Source organism: Anoplophora glabripennis, unplaced genomic scaffold (assembly GCF_000390285.2).
Source record: "Anoplophora glabripennis isolate ALB-LARVAE unplaced genomic scaffold, Agla_2.0 scaffold338, whole genome shotgun sequence".
NCBI classification, from domain to species: Eukaryota; Metazoa; Arthropoda; class Insecta; order Coleoptera; family Cerambycidae; genus Anoplophora; species Anoplophora glabripennis.
This window is the reverse complement of record NW_019416449.1, coordinates 159551-177707: the sequence shown is the minus strand read 5'-3', so window position 1 is coordinate 177707 and position 18157 is coordinate 159551. Positions and strand designations below refer to the sequence as shown.

Genomic DNA, 18157 nt, shown 5'->3' with positions numbered 1-18157 from the left:
AAAATTTTATCGTGTAAACCACTAAATATTTTCAATTCAGTGCTGTACATATAAAAAAAAANCCAAGAATTATTTATATTTCATTTGATTAAATATAAACATTCCACAATAATAGCATTATTATTTTCATATATAAATATATTTTTAAATCTACCGCGGGAATTACAGCGGGATCCCGCTGTAAAGGCGAATTTACCGCAAATTTCCAGCTGGAAAAAAAAGACTGAGGGATTGCAAACCCTAGGCATTACTACATAACCTCAAATATGACGAAAAACAGTGAATATTGCACTTTTAGGTTAGGATATCTCAAAAACCTGACGTGATAGAGCAATTCTGAGGCCAGATTCGGATTCAGCGCATCTAAATCCTTCGGAAATATATATTCAAGTTTCTGCTTGCTTAAATTTTGTTGGTCTGCGTAATTAGAATCATTAACCCAAGCTTCATCAAACATTATTTTTTTTAACTTTTTTAACTGCATTTCGGAAAAAAGCATTGAACGACCAATGTTTATATGAACTTTTTTCTTATTGTTAGTGATATCTTCTACCGGCTGTTAAAGTTTGATTTCAAAAACGCCAGGTATACAAAGAGTCCTAGTTAAAAAACTCAAAAGCTTTTGAAATACTAGTATTAAATCTTGCTCTTACATTTTCAGATATCAAAGTAAAATTGGAAAAATCTGTTTCTAATACAAGTCATTTATAAATAAAAATGTTGTATTTAATGGTATTCTTAGTTTTTTCTCAAAATCGTTCGCACAAGTTCAAAGCTTAGTAATTTTGATTATAATTACTACAACTGCCTTCCAACAAATGAAATTTTGAAAAACACGTACCGCAGCTTGAGAAAGATTTAATAAATGTGGAAATATGCATATAACTTCTACGATTATAGAGAAATGCTTACCGAATGTGATGAAGATAGACTCCTGGTGGGACGATGGTAACGTACTTTCTTTAGGTAGACGGTGTACAGGGCGCCATCTGCCTTCTCCTCACCCCAGAGCCGCCATGTGGGCTGCTGAAAGAAAACACATATTTATAGAGCCAAAAATAGACGAGATAACTTAAAAAAAAATATGTTTTTGCAATAAACTAGACATAAATAATACATTAAGATTTCATCAAATCAATGACCACTTCTGTTTCTTTCCTAAAATTTCCGTTCACTGTTCCTTTATCAATATATTAACATCTAAATGTGACAAACAATTAAGAAGTGGGTAGCATGGTTTGGCTGAAGCTTCAGTGATTCCTGATTTGGTCCTTATAAAAAAGTAAAGACAATATTTCAATAAAGCAGTTGTGTTCGCTGAATCTAATCCATCCTCAAGAGGACGGTTTGCAGATAGTAAATTCTTCAGAACATGGAAAGTATCTTACAGATAAAAGAAGTTACTTCGCATTTACATGTTATACAGGGTGATCCGAATTTTATGCAGGACTCTTCGAGGGCAGACAAATCTCTTTAAAATAATAGGTGTTTGCCTTATAATCATAGGTCTGGAACGTCCTCGTTTTGGAGATACAGGGTGTTGAAGTTGTTAAAAAAAATTGATTTGTTGTTTATATCTCCGGAATCTATTAACCGATCTCAATAAAATTTGGTACAGATAATGTATGAGAGTAGTCCTTGCATTTCTTAAAATATGAGCTCTAAAGGTTCAACCAGTGGTGTATAACTGAACAGGGGTCGCCCTCTTTTTATAAAAAAACTACGCCACTGTATTTTTTAAAAGTTATTGTAACGGATTTCTAATGCATAAAATACGTGAAAAGGTAACTTGAATTTTTTCCCTAAGATTCGTCGTTCTCAAATTATTCATACCAGTACAATCCCCTTGTGTGAGACACTTCAAACCATAATATTACAAGAGTATTTATGTTTATGCTTAAAAGTAAGTGCAATTTGTAAGCACATCGACAAAATTATTTACACTCCTTTCTACACCACCTGTGAGGTAGTGTTCCTGACGTTTTTAGTTTTCCCTGGAGGCCTAATACTCTTTACAAATAAGAACAACGTAAATCAAAATAATAATAAAAATACATTTACCAAGCAACAACAACTAAACAAGAAACGAAATTAACGTTACGTATTTACAGCAATTTTTCAAAATGCGAACCATCCACATCAATTAATGGATTTACCTATTACCTAACTAATATCATGTGGTAGTTTTATTTTAATTCATTACACCCGTCTTCTATTCGCTGCAGTAGTTGTGGTCTTGTATCTAATGGAGTAGAGTAAACTTTACTTTTCAGATAGGTAACCCCAAATATAGAAGTCCAGGGAGTTTAGATCTGGCGATCTGGCTGGCCAAGACACTGGATTCTCTGCACCATTATGGTTGACACTAATTTTTAAGCCATTCTTGTATCATTCTCCTAAAATGCGCAGGAGCACCATCCATTTGTATGCAGCTATTTTGTGGTATATTTTAATGGAACTTCCTCCAATAATTCAAATATATGGTTTTCTAGAAAGTTTAGAAATGACTGGGAATTTAGATGGGGTGACAAGAAGAAAGATCCGAATTATTCCGAGCAACACTTTCACAGAAAATTCATGTTGAAAAGATCTTTTCCGAATTTCATGAGGATTTTCTTGTGACCAAATATTGTGAAAATTCACTACCCCTCGACTTGTGAACGTAGTCTCATCGGTCCAAAGTATTTATACTTAGTAAGAATTCTGGATTATGTTGTGACTTTAAAACAACTATTAACAAAAATTCAGGTGTCTCTACATCTCCCGGAAGTAAATTTTGCACAGGTTGTAAATGGTACGGATTTCTACCATCCTTATGTAGAACTTTTATTTACCCCAAGTTGCCGAGGCGTTCTTCGTGTGCTTAGCTGAGGATCGTCGTCAAATGTTCTTAAAATTTAATTTCTGTGCCTTTCATTGCGCCGGCGCCGTCGTGATTTTCCAAATATCGTTTTAATCCAGAAAGATGAAAGCGACGAGTGTAAATTTTGTTGATGTGCTTACAAATTGCACTTACTTTTAGGGATAAATATAAATATTCTTGTAATATTATGGTTAGAAGTATCTGCCACAACTCGTATTGGTATGAATAACTTGAGAACGGTAAACTTTAGGGAAAAAATTCAAGTTACCTTTTTTACGTATTTTGTACATTAGAATATAAATCCGTTACAATAGCTTGTAAAAAATACAGTGGCGTAGGTTTTTTTTTATAAAAAAAGGGGTGACCCTGTCCAGTTGTACACCACTGGTCGATCAATTAGAGCTCATATTTTAGGGAATGCAAGGCCTACTGTCATACATTATCTGTACCAAAGAAACTGACAAATACATAAAATATGTAGTAGATGAAATGGTTAAAGTTCAAGATATTACACTTCTTCGATTGCCTCACTAGACCAATCTGGGGGAATATAAAAAACTTGCTANTTTAAAATCATACCACACATGCATTACTCTTATTTTCTTATTTAGTAATGGAAATAAAACATTCAAATTATTATTTTTACTACAAACTTTTTAGTATCTCTTCAATTGTGTTACTAGAAGTCTGCTGATTTTTGAGAAAAAATTTTCAGTTACATGAAACATTAATATTTATTCCTGGGAAATACACAGCAATAATTTATTTTAACAATAACCCTAAATCTGGGAAGATTCATGATTTTATTTTAAAAATTAACTTCAAACATTAAACAAAATTCAAATTGTAATCAGAGAAGACAAAAATTTGGTTAGATTGTACCACAGAGTTTTACAGCGTACAAAGCATGAAATGACATTTCGTTACTTAAAACGAAATCGAAAAAGTATGGTAACAGAAAAGAACCAAATTGTAGAATGGTGAAGAGAGTATCTAGAAAAATTGAGTGTCGTGTACGGTCATCAATATTTGGCAAGATTTAAATATTAACTGCAGACGGAAAGCGTTTTAGAAGAATTTTCTACGAGGTTAAATATACTCTCTGGGAAAGGATGGCGATGAATAATTACACATAAACTCAAGTTTTAGATAATGGCTTCATGTGTTCTAGTCGCAACGAACAGAATATCATGAAGATATGGATTTGAAAAATCTATTTTCCTGGACCATAGTCTACGAAAAAAAAAACTGACATCTACATGTAATGGGTGAATGGAAAACATATTGAATATAAAGATACAATGTTAAAAAGCACAATTATTCGCAATTGCATAAAAAGAAACTGACAAATACATAAAATATGTAGTAGATGAAATGGTTAAAGTTCAAGATATTACACTTCTTCGATTGCCTCACTAGACCAATCTGGGGGAATATAAAAAACTTGCTACGAGCGCAGAATTGTTGAATAATAATTTAGTACAAATAAAGAAGTAGGTACCTAGTTGTTGGATATTTGGAAATAACAATTTGAGTGTAGATTTTTAAGAATCAAATTTCAACAAGAACTGATATGTATTGTTCTGTCTTTAATAATTTCTCTAAAATGGAATCGCATTTGCCATTGCACAGATCTATGTGTTGAAAATAAGTTATTACCTACAATTTTAGGACTCTTAACGTACACTATTATTTTTAATTAGGTAAAAATAAATGAAAGAGAAGTTTACTTGCGAAAATGTACGAATTTTTGAATTTCCAGTTTTAAATAAGTCAAAAATATCCCGTTCAGAAATATTAGACAAAGTATTGCCTACTGGCCCTCTATTTTTACCGGAATTATTGATATTTGTCTTTTTATTTTATAAAGAATGAAATGCATAATACCTGTGTATATGTTTATTTGTTTGTTAAAATATTTTGAAGATACATTCAAAAAAACACTTTTAGGGATTTCAATTTGATCACCCTGAATCTTAGAGCTAAGCATTACCTACGCATGGGAACTTCTAAGTTTGGGAATTTCTAGTACCAGACAAAGCTTGGAATATGTTCACCCTGTACATGGTAAAAATTGAATAGTGCATCACTTATTCAGATAGCCATAAATCATCCTGTTGGCTGACAAGCGAATGTGTGACAAGTCCAATCAAACCCCCGACAGTAGGGGCCGCCCTCCCGTCCATCAATTATTCGTTTCAAAAGTCAAACTGAATTTAAATCAATACCATCTGCCGAGGTAATTAAACTGATTTATTATGTTCGTAAGTACCGCTGAAAATACCATGCTAAACAGAGCACCACGCCGCGCCGGTATATTAATTGTGTGGTTGACAGAAATTATCAAGTACATTTTAATAGTAATGGATGCATGCAGATGAAATTAATTGTGAAATTTACGTTGATTAGATAGCTGACAGATAGAGCAGGTTGGATAGAGGATATGGAGGAACGTGGAAAATTTTATGTAAAGTGGCTCTGAATGTCGAACATCAAGTGCCTACTTTTATGAAAAGATGTTTCAAATTTACATACAATTTTGTCATTTTATGTGATAGACAAGGATGATGATGCCAACAGTTTTATGACATATTCAGAAAACTGAAATTTGCATTCTACATTGCTAATACAGGGATGGCCAGAAGTACGGAATAAAATTCATTTCTTTTGAATGAGTTAATTTATTTTAAAACGCCGAAACACGTTAACTGATTTCGATTTTTTCCCATATTTCGGTTATATAATAATTAATTTTTCTTCAACCCCCTAACCGCCAGCTACTTCTACTTTTTTTTTTAAATGGAAACATAAGGCAAGAGGGGGCTCGTTGAAAAGCTTATAGAAAACCAAATCCAGCCATACCAAATAAACAAGTTTCATTTTTTCAATAGCAAGGTTTTTAGGGTTGTATAAAACACCTACTTAACAAGTGAAATAAAATTTAATTATCTTCAGTGTTATCCTCCATGAATTTGCACAGAATAAAATATAGAATTTGAAACTGTACCTATCACAGCTAACGCAAAAAAGATATATTTTTTATGTTGCGTTTTTTTGGCACCACTTACTTGCCAGGCCTTCTGGTTAATTTTTCGCTTTAGTTGTAAATTGGAGTTCGAAACGTTACTATTGTGTCAAAATCAAGTTATTTACTGAATTGCAACGGTATTGTCGGAAAGGGAACGCATCGACATCTTGATATTGCTTGGATGTGGAGACAAAATAAGAAGTCAGGCTGAATTTATTATTGCGAAATATCACGAAAATCAAATATCGCAAGGGACAGTTAGTAAAATATTTCACAAATTTGAAGAACACGGTACAGTACAAACTTTGCCCAAAACTTGACCGGCACGAGCTTTGAATGAAGAAAAGAAATTAGACATTGCATTAGAACTTGTTGAAAATCTTCATCTTCAACTGTTTCATTGGCTCGCAATCACGATGCTTCTCGAACTGCAATTCGAATGTTTCTGATAAAAGAGAAATACCACTCCTATAAGGTATGTCTTGTCCAAGAGCTTTTGGAAGACGATTATGATAGGCGATTACAATTTTGTGAGGAAATGATGAGACGGTGTGACGACAATAATGGTTTTCAACGAGACGTACTTTTTTCGGATAAAGCTACATTTTATTTAAATGGAGTGGTTAACAGGCACAACTATCGGTTTTGGTCCCAGGAAAATCCATACTGGACATGCGAATCGCATACGCAGCATCCACAAAAAGTTAATGTATGGGCAGGTATCATAACAACAGAATCTTGGGCCCATCCTTTCTTTTTTGAAGAAAATCTTACCGTAGCACGTTACCTGGATTTCCTAACAATTGACCTGATACCTGCTCTAGCTGTGATTTTCCCTCATGAAATTGATCCAGATATACCGAATGAAAGAATTTGGTTCCAACACGATGGCGCTCCTCCACATTTTGGTATTAATGTTCGAAGATACTTAGATGAAATGTCTCCAAATCGCTGGATTGGTAGACGGGGTACAGTTGAATGGCCGCCAAAATCCCCCGACTTAACACCCCTGGATTATTTTCTTTGAGGATATTTGAAAGAAAGAGTCTACCAGAACAGACCGGATAATATTAAGAATTTAAAGAACAAGATTAGGGCGGAGATGCATAATTTACCAGCTGAAGTCATTCAGAATGCTGTGTGGACAGCTTTTACTATCGTCTTGGAGAATGCCAAATAGTGAATGGAGGACATTTTCAGCATTTGCGACATTGAGTTTATTTTTGTAAATTAGCTAGTTGTTTCAATTTCTAGATGATAAAAAACTTATTATTGAAAAAATAAAACTTGTTTATTTGGTATGGCTGGATTCGGTTTTCTATAAGCTTTTCAACGATCCCCCTCATGCCTTATGTTTCCATTTGAAAAAAAAAGTAGGGGTAGCTGGGGGTTAGGGGGTTGAAGAAAAATTAATTATTATATAACCGAAAGATGGGAAAAAATCAAAATCAGTTAACGTGTTTGGGCGTTTTAAAAAAATAATAACTCATTCAAAGGATATGAATTTTATTCCGTACTTCTGGCCATCCCTGTATACATACTTTGTATTCAATTTCATTCAAGCCCAGTCCACTATATTTTATTCCTATTAGGTACAGCAGTTATGTTGGATTTTTTGCACATATGAATAATTACAGTCACAAAAAAGTGATTGGCGCGCTAATAACAGTCAATGGTGCTCGCTATCGCGTCACAATCATCTACTTTTTTCTGCCTAAATTGCAAGATATGGATGTAGACGACACATAGTTTCAAAAAGACGGTGCCACATGCCATACAACATACAACCCGAGAAACAATTCAATGAATCATTTCCGGGTAGTGTAATTTTCAATTTTGGTGATCAGAATTAGCCGCCCAAATTACAGGATTTGGACGGCTTGAAGGAAGAAATTGAGGGCTGTATCAACGAAAATCAACCGCATTTATGCAAAACGGTCTTTGTTTTTCCAATTACTGACTATTCAAGTTAATTTGAAATATCCAAAAACTGCTTTCTAGGGGGGTACCTTGATGTTAGGGTCAAAACGCGAACTTAATTCTGATTTTAACGGATCAAAGTATGGGTTACGCCGATCTGGTCCGACCACATCCCAATTTCCCGTTTTTATGACGCTGTGTTTATTCTCCATTTATCTTTTCACACTCTCACTTTAATGTCATTATTTTAAAATTAGTTTTATCTATCTCCACTGACAAAATTCAGAGCAACACTTACTTTTTAGAGAATATATTTTACATATTCACTATTTTATTTTTAATAGGAATATTTTAAAGTGGCATATATATGCTTTTATATTTTGCCCATACTTTGAGTAAATCAAGAGAATAAAGAGATATTTGAAATTGTCAATTATTGTTCAAGTCCTTCCTAGTTAAGATCTCTCAATCTTTTGTTGAAAGATATATCCAATTTAAAGCACCTAATATAAGTAATAGTATTAGAAGAAATTAGTAAATCTGAAGAATGTTCCACTAAATTTTGTACACTTCCTCGAATAACACAATATATTTTTTCTATATTTATTTTCGCATAAAATAATGCTTGTAAATTCAGACATATGAGGCTATACTTGCTACTATTCCTAATGAACAAAATTCAAAGAGTTGGCAAATTCTGGACAAAAATATTTTAACTTCGTCTCCATCCGCGTTAAAATTTACTTTTATATTTTCATGGATAAACGGTGGGATAATATTTGGATAGAGGCTATGTTATTTGAAGCCATTTCAAAACCTACTTTGGGAGATCGAGGGCAGCAGGCCCAAAAAAATGTTTTGTCTCCAACTTTTTTTATGTACAAAACGTATACTTATTACCGATAACGTAAGTTGTTTTCTATATAAACGATCAATTAATGATACTTGAAAATCCGAAAACAATTTGTTCATGTAGAAAGACAAATACAGCTTGTAGAGGAAACAAGTGCAATTCTGAAATTTAATGGTAACAGTTACATGGGAGGATACTGAAAACTCAATTTAGAATTCTAAATTTACATGGTGCATTGAGAACAAAATTCCAGGTTAACGCGGAAATTATAATTATATTATAAGGCTTAAAATATTTCTAAATTTACCATCACATTTATTAAATCAATTGCTGGTCCTTACAGTTAAAATATATATTAAAATATGGAACATTTGATGCCATATTTTTAAGTTCCTGTAGCGTCATTCTAAAAATCCGGAAATAGTAAATATAGTATATAGTAAATAATCTGGTTTTACGCAAATTACTTGCTTTTCGTTGTTTTTATCAGTCTTACAGGTTAAAAATTGCTACTCTGCGACCACATCACCAGTGGTTTGATAAGTGGTAAGAAGTTATACGTATATTCGTCGAATTTAAATATTTATGTTAGTGAAAGTTTTGTTTAAATGATTATCAAATATCTAGCATATGTTTTCCATTGCATCTTCAGATTCATTATCTAATATAACGTAGAAATTATATAGGGCGATTCAGTCATAATGTCATTAATTTTAACCGCGTATTCAGAAGGCTTAATAAAGATAGAAAATCGAAAAAAAAAATCTCGACTCGACCTTTTACAAAAAAAAAACAAATTACCCCTTAACTCTCGCTAATCCGGCGCCCTACTTCGCATCATATTTTCTGACCGTGAAAGCGCCGGCGGGCCACAGAGCGTTCAAAGGTTGAAGCGAAACAGCTGATTTCCCCAGTCGTCTTGAATCTTACAATTGGTTTCAAAATCAAAGTGCAGCGGATCCCGGATCGCATATTGTGCATTTGTCTTGTCGATCAAATACTTGATATTTGTAGAATACTGAATGCAGTACCAATATTTGCCTTTCAAGACACATTTGATGATATTTTTAACGTATTATTCTTGAGGATGTAAGTAAACCGCAAATATCTGAGAAAATTGAAACTATAACCCCCACAATGACAATATCGGTGAAAAGACGACGACGATTTTCTATAATATTATGCAGAAAAATGCAGGGTATTCCATTTCAATTTAAAGTTTTGTCGGTTATTATTAGTATTCAAAATATAACGTGAAAAATGGGACACTTAGTATAATTTTCTGGAGATAATTTTGATAGCGGAAGGTAGTGCATCTTATGTTCTTTGTGTATTCCGAGCTCCCAGAACGAAGAAAGATATAAGGTATTTTCGAAACGCTTGCATGAAATAAATATCAGAAATACTTACATGATTTCAGGATTATGAAAAGTGAAAGCTTAATAACATACAATGTTTTTGTCAATATCGTATTATGGAATCACTGATTTCATCAATTATTTCATATTAAAGAGATAACGTAAAGGAATCTGATATATTAAAGCGTTAAATGTACATGTAATGGAAATCGATAAACACTCGTTTTCAGAGCAAACATTTTCATGGTTCTAAATTTAGAAGAAAATGAATGGTAATTCCAATCAGTTGAAAATGACGTCAAAAAAGCATACACGATTTGTGGGAATTTACGTGCAGTTGCGTCTGGCCTTTTCAAGGTTCAAAGTTCGCCAGATTAATATGTCATCATTCTACATTCAGTCATCAATAAAATAATGAAAACAAAACAAAATGAAAATATAAGTTATGTATTTATAGAAAGCGCGATTTCAAGAGACACAAACAAAATATTTTTTCTTAAATTATTAAATGTATATTTTATCTTTACAGTTACAGCAGAAATTCTTTTATGTTCTTGTTATGTCAAATATTAAGATGCCTACAGCAAAAAAAATACATTTTTAAAAACAACAATGTAGAATAATTAATACAATATTATCTATATCAAGTATAAAATTTGCAGTTTTGTACTTAGAAATTTCATAAACCAAATTAATAACATAAACTGTTACAATTACTTATCTCCGTTTTAACGAATACATCAAAAGCAGTTTTGTTAATATTTTTTTACTATTTAAAACACGTTATTTTTGCATTTAACTTGCACTGTACCTAAAACAAACCTTTTTTAAGTGTAATATTAATATCATGACTGTCATATTAATACCTATCTACATTTTCCACTTTTATTTTGCATGTGACTCAAAAGAAGCGCTAAAAATGTTTTTTACGTTCAAAATATCGGTAAAATTATCAAATTTCTCACTCCTCTTTTGATTGTCCAATTCGTTTCACCTTCCCAAACAAAAAAATTCTATTTTACCCTATAAAGTCTCAAACCTAGCCTTTTCAAACTCGACATTTCATACAAAATGAAAATTCTTCATTGCAGGCAATGCCGTTAAAATTATTTTGTCATTTACTTATTTATCTTATAATCTCATGCTGATACAAAAGGTAAATATTCTACCGATCAATAGAATGTCGACGATGAACGGTATTCCTTATGTACTTAAGGTCATTAAAGATTATTTATGTAATACCATGATGATAGATGGAGGAAACTTGTGTAGAAATAATTTAGCGAAGACGCAGCGACCCAGCAATTACCAATCATCATTAAAAATAAGTTACTAATTGTCAATTCAGTCACTACTTACTTCAATATCTTCACAATAACATACAAATGTAGGTTCATGGCACACACACATACTATACGGACGAGAATTTGTTGCGAACGTAATTCACTGAACTTATAAAAGTTACTGCTTTCCGCGATATAAGGTTTTTAACGTATTATCAGCAGGAAACTGAATTGGAAACCTAGCGCATCCAAAACAACAACGTAAACTGCGTGAATCACAAGCAACAACAAATGATAAAATGCGAACGTTGTAGGTATATGACGCATGCTTTACATTGAATTCATTATCAGTCTGCAGATCCTATGCCTACGCATGTATTCAATGTACGGGGTGATCCGTAATTCACGTTTTATTGCAATTTGTTATTAAGTTACTGGAATGGAATAAAATAGAGGTAGGCATAAGTAAAAAATTCTGCGGATTCATAAGATGTAATCAGAAAAACAATTGTACCTCAATAAAAAAAAATACAAATTTTTCTGTGACAATCATTAATTTGTTTAACTTTTGATTTGACAGGAAATTAAGCAGCACCTTTTTATAATTAACCACGTACCTATATTTTAACCATCTTTTTATGATTAACCACATATATTTTAATTGCATTGAATAGAATTTTTAATAACGAATCTAACGATTGTATATGTCATTTTATAGTCAAAATGATGTAACAATATACTTCGATATATTATTATATATCGTGGGATCCGTAATTAAATATTCTATTCCATGCATTGTATATAAATTAAGTAAATCTTTACATTAATTTGCTAAGTCGCCCAAATTTCATCAATCAGGCAACTTTGAACTAAGGCATATTTTGATTTCAAGCCCTTTACTAGTATGCCCTATGCCCTTTACAGGTACCAAAAATCCACTTGATATCACGCTCCTGAAAAGAGTTAGAAGCACCTCCGCGGACCCTTGTATCTGTCAATTTTTTTCTTTAAAATTCAATATCTCAAAATGTATAACTCCTAGATATAGGAAATATTTAATAAAGGGACCCTCAAATTTCATGTAGAATCCGATAAGGTAATAATATACAGGGTGTTAAAAAAAAGAGTGTAAAATATTTAAGGAGGTAATAGTATGAACCGAAATAAGCAGAAAAGTCTCAATAAACATGGGTCGCAAAGTAACGGTTGCGGAGATATGGAATGTTTTATGTTTTTAGCCCCTTTTTTATTTTGCAAAAACGTTGTGTATTTTCTTATAATAGTTCTTTGATGTTTAGTGAAATAAACAGTACGTATTTGACAGTTGTTCTCAGTGCACAAGTTTTCTTTCGCTATGGCTGGTTACTCTAACGCAGAATTAATAGACATGCATTTCATGTATGGTCGTGCTAATGGGATCCGAAGCGCGACGTCTTTATATTGACGCTTATCCAAATCGCCAGATTCCTTCACAACGCATGTTTGGAAGAATTCACCAAAGATTGCGTGATACCGGTTCCTTGAGCAAACAGTGCCATTTATCCGGAAGACCAAGGTCGGTATCCACTCCTAGAGCAGAAGAAGAAATTCTAGCACTGGTAGAGCAGAATCCAGGTACGAGTGTGCGGAGAATATCAGCCGAGGTAGGAATTAGTGGTCCTCTTGTTTGGAGAATCCTTCACGAGCAACTGCTTTATCCATACCATGTGCAACGAGTACAGGCCTTAAATCCAATAAATGATCATCAAGCACGTTTGGTTTTTTGCCGCTGGTTTCTACGTCATGATGCTGAAGACCCTCGTTTTCTTGCAAACATTCTTTTTACTGATGAGGCCGGGTTCACAAGAAATGGAGTGTTTAATTTTCACAATACGCATATTTGGGCCGACGAAAATCCTCATGCTCTAATAGAATCTGGACATCAGGCACGTTTTTCATTAAACATTTGGATGGGTATTGTAGGTGACAGGTTTCTAGGTCCTGTTGTTTTACCAAACCGATTAACAGGCGCTGCTTACCTCAACTTTCTGCAGAACACACTGTATGAGTTTTTGGAAGACATTCCTTTGAATCAGAGGCAACAAATGTGGTTCCAGCATGATGGTGCTCCAGCTCATTTTTCCATGGCCGTTAGAGAGCATTTACACCAAACTTTTCCACATAGATGGGTAGGAAGGGCCGGACCTGTTTTATGGCCTCCAAGATCGCCTGATCTGAACCCTCTAGATTTCTTTGTTTGGGGATATTTGAAGACATTAGTGTATGGTACTCCTGTAAATAGCCTGGAAGAGCTGCAGCTACGGATTAATCAAAAGTGTCAAGAAATCCAAACCAAGGAGGGTGTTTTCGAAAGAGTTCGAATATCGTTGAGACGAAGATGTCGTGCCTGCTTGAAAATGGACGGAGGGCACTTTGAACATCTTCTGTAACTTTGTTTTTTGTTTGTTAAAAGCTTCCTTTGTCGGTTTATTCCTAATAAAATAAAATGTTTGAAAAACGAATAGTGGTCCATATCTCCGCAACCGTTACTTTGCGGACCCATGTTTATTAGGACATTTCTGCTTATTTTGGTTCATACTATTACCTCCTGAAATATTTTACACTCTTTTTTTAACACCCTGTATAGTGTCACATTTAAAATAAGAAAGTTAATGTCGACTCCCGATATAATCGAAAGTGTCATAAAGATCTAAATATTTTAGGTGTGTTGGTCCTACTACCTTTGATAGGTTGCCAAATTTTCAGATATATCGGAGCAGTACTTTCCGAGATATCGATTGTGGCCATTCCTGGTGGGACACCGTGTATGTCGTGCACCCTCATCACCTTCAAAAGAGAGATTTATTTTGTGTGAGCTGTAGAAGTCGTAAATATCTGAAATCAAGAATCATTTTTTTTTTCTTAGATATGTGTACAATGTACATACATACTATTAAAATCAATAAAATATCGATAAGAAAAAACCGGCGTGCATACGAATTTTAGTCACAATTGTCAATAAACTTTTTCTTGAGTGTTAAAAAAAAATAAAAAAATATTTATTCCCCTATTTTGTTAGTATATACTCCAATGAATTCAATTTACTTTAAGTGAAAAAAAGTCGATATCTTATCGGATTCAAGATCTAGAGCTTCCACAAGTTCAGTAAAGTAGTTCCGAGAAAAACACGTTTAAACACTCAGTTGTTGCTCCTACACATAAAACTCGTGTTTACCGCGCGTGTATAGAAACCATAGAAACGACTACAGGAAAATATCGCCTTCTACAGTCACTTAAATCAATTGTTAATACAGCTATATAGCGTGATTTATATCATTTACACTTATTTTGCAATAAAAAAAAATCTAGAAAATCGAATAAAAACCTAAAAACAGCCATAAAGTAAAGTAAACGATATGATAGCTCACGTGTAAATTTAATTTCGAAAAAACCGTTCGAGTAAGTACCATTCTTCACGTTTATCTTCCACAATAAGAAAATTTTTTTTTTGAATTTTGGGTTGAATTTCATGTAAATACCCCCTTAAATAGAAAATAAAAAATTGTTTGTGTTAACAAAGAAATCAGTATTAATTCAAACTGAGGAAAGTGTGACAAAAAAATCAAATGCATGATTTTTGTCACTGGTTCATGTATTTTCATTATGGTATATGACTTAGTAGAAAAAATATACAGGATGAGTTTTTCTGTGGAATCAAAAAAGAATGGGGATTTCCTAACACAATCTTGGAATTTGGAATTCTGATTTCAAGTGGTTTGTTAGTCTTTAGTGACATTACTACAACTTACACAAATACCTACTTCGATTTAAGATTTAGCAAAGTTAAAATGTCCCCCTGCATATCCACAAATTCTGAACCTATTCCGTACTCGCCTGGGAAACACCCTGCATATTTACAAACTTAACAACTGCCTAGTCTTCCAAGAGAACCTGGGAAGACAGCCTCACGCATGACTTCAGACAAAGGATGCAGCATGTGTTGTGGCACTACTGACCGTGAATAAAAGCCGTAGAATTATGTATGAATGGGTTTTAAATTAGTCCGTGTGTATGCCTTTATTACCTTACATAAGGGTTGAATACATTTAGATAGGATCATCCTATTCAGCATTCATGTTCATACAATGAACGACTTTAATATAGTAACGCTGAAGACTAGGAAAGGAAGCAAGTAATAAGCTGGAGGTTAATGCGAAGTGGACTATTGTAAAAATATTCGTTTACTAGCCGTACGAGAATTGAATAATGAATGCAATCATCACATCACAACTTGTATAGTTATAGGTAGGTAGATGTAAATATCTACAGAAAAAAATGTGTCCCTAACCTTAGTGGTAATTTTAGGATACTGCAAGTCAAAGTAAGATGGAAACCTAACTATATTTTGCGCTTCTGTTTTCGAAATACAGAAGTACTTACTAAATCAATTTCCACTAGAGCACACTTAAAAAGTTTTACAAACATTTTACAAAGAATACATCATATACAGGGTTCTTAACGGTAAGTGGCCTATTAAACGTTTTAGAGAAACCAAACATAATATGACTGAAATTTTGTTTACGGGGATTATCAGATATCCTCCCTTCAATGAGAACAATGCCGTCAACATGGCACTTCCGGTTATTCCGGAAGTAGCTGTCAACTTCGTTATTTATTAGACAAATTTACATGACGTGATGTTAGAAAGGTACTTAAAACTATTATAGACGGCGGTAAAGAAATACCAACTGAAAATTGTTATTAACACGAGACAGGTAGGTAAAAATTGTTTGTTCTGTTACATTAAACATATTTTATAAGTGAAAAAAAATTGTTTATTTCAGCAGTCGAACGTTTCACAACGTGTCATCAGATGTATTAATAAATACGCCCACTAAGATTCCTTCGTAGTATATCAAATTTATTACCATAAACATCCAGCAACGTTTAAATTTCAATTACACTACATTATGACCAAATGGTTGGAAATATTTTATTTAACGAGCAAGTTGACATGCTGTTAGAATTGGGTTTCTGTAAAAGAATTTGTAAAAGTGTGATGGAATATCGCAGCTTTTTTATCGTGTAATTCCGCATAGGGAAATATGTTTCTTTGTGAAATAGTGCTCAACAGATGGAAATATTTTCCGGAAATAACAACCATCGAAGATGCTTACGCAATGTCCAAAAACAAGAGAAGAAAAATATTTTGAAGACCATTGAAAACTTAAATATCACAAACTTATGTGCATCAGATTATTAGACGTACCTAATCTACTGTATCCATATCATTTCCAAAAGGTTATTGCCTCAAAATTTGCTTCAGTTAGTGACCTTCTGTCAGTTTAGCTTCCATTAATATTTAATTTTCATAATTTCTATCATTATTCTGATTCAAGTTTTCAACAGGAACTTATGTCAAATATTTGCTCCAGTATCATTGGACATTATTTGGAGAAGCATTATTCTTCACCAATTCAAATCCGAAATGATTTGAAAAATTAGGGATGTGGACACAGTGAACTTTAATTTTTAAGTAAATTTATGATTTGGTAATCATTTTCAACAATTCCTTCAAATTGATAACACTTGCTTAATATTAATTATTTTTTAGTAGAATACTGTCTCAGTTACTGTATTTTCTTTTAAACTTATTAAATATTTTTTTATGAACCGCCTACATAAAGATCAGTTTCAGTTCATTATTTTCCAATAAACATGCCCTCGTTCACTTTGATAGATTATTGAATTTTTGATTTTTTTTTATTAACACACTGCCTCACTTATTCAAGTTTTACTTTAAAACTGTGAGGTCTATTAAAAATTAACAAGAGTAAAGAAAGTTGTAAAACGAAATTCAAACATGACAAAACAAGTAATTGTTTTTAACATCGGCCGGCGGAGTAAAAGAAAGGGTAAAAAAAGTTGGAAAAATTTATGGGTATGTCACCCCAAACAACCACTCGCAGTGCTCCCATTAATATTAATTTACTTTTAATAAAGAACCACGATGATCGTGTGCTAAATTCGGATCTCCTACGTTAAACACTTGCAAAGATATTAATTTTTTTAGAAATTTGAACTTAGATAAATTGCCTTAAATAATATTATTTTGATTCACCCTGTTCTGTACTTTCAGCTTATCGTGTCTTAGTCATATACATAGACATATTTCACTTCCAGTCTCAATAAAAGAAAAAAAAAATAAACAAACAATTTTTATTTCTTTCTACATTAACTGAAGTATAATGGACAGGGAACTGTCATTTCCATTTTCGTATTCTGCTGTTGGAATAAATGAATCAACCCTGCATGCGTCACCCCCTTTATGTTAATAAAACAGACCCAAGTATTAACTTATGAAACAAGGGAACCATAAAAGTTACTGACTTTTTATGTTCATCCCTAAACTCGTATTTATTTTAACGAAGACATAAAAATGAATTCAGACTAATCATTTCTCTCAAGATTTGAATACTACTGTGTTTACTGTACTATACTGCAGTACAGGATGTAACTTTAAGTAGGGGTCAGTTTTTCGGGAGTATGCGTTCCCCTGAAAACGAATTGAGTTGATTTGTTTTTTAATCAAATAAATAGTGAAGTTTTAATTAGTTTTTTAAAACTGCGATTGAATTATTGTGCACGTGAACACTGGGCGGCGTAAACCGGGGTACCCGGAAATTGCGTATTAGTGCACTATCAACGTTGCCAGTTATTTTTAAATCAACCTACATCGTGGGAAGTGACAATGAAAAATAATTTAGTAAAGCAGATTACTTTTGAACAACTTAGCTACGTGTCATTTTAAAGTCACCATATTTTTTATATCATTGTGGTGCAAGCGTTGAACAATAAAAAAAATTTATCGTT

General features: G+C 33.0%; 1 protein-coding gene across 8 annotated transcripts in view; it reads right to left on the bottom strand.

Moving 5' to 3' along the window:
* The window catches only part of LOC108910940 (ral guanine nucleotide dissociation stimulator-like 1), a 127354-nt gene that overhangs the window by 17687 nt on the left and 91510 nt on the right, over window positions 1–18157 (bottom strand). For 3 of the 8 annotated variants that reach the window (XM_018715724.2, XM_018715718.2, XM_018715716.2), the window contains exon 2: window positions 913–1026. In XM_018715724.2, the coding sequence (XP_018571240.1) occupies window positions 913–1026 (114 nt within the window). Of the gene's footprint in view, window positions 1–912; window positions 1027–11381; window positions 11542–18157 lie in introns of those variants that run through there. The other 5 variants (XM_018715725.2, XM_018715721.2, XM_018715717.2 and 2 more) reach the window with 3 other exon arrangements.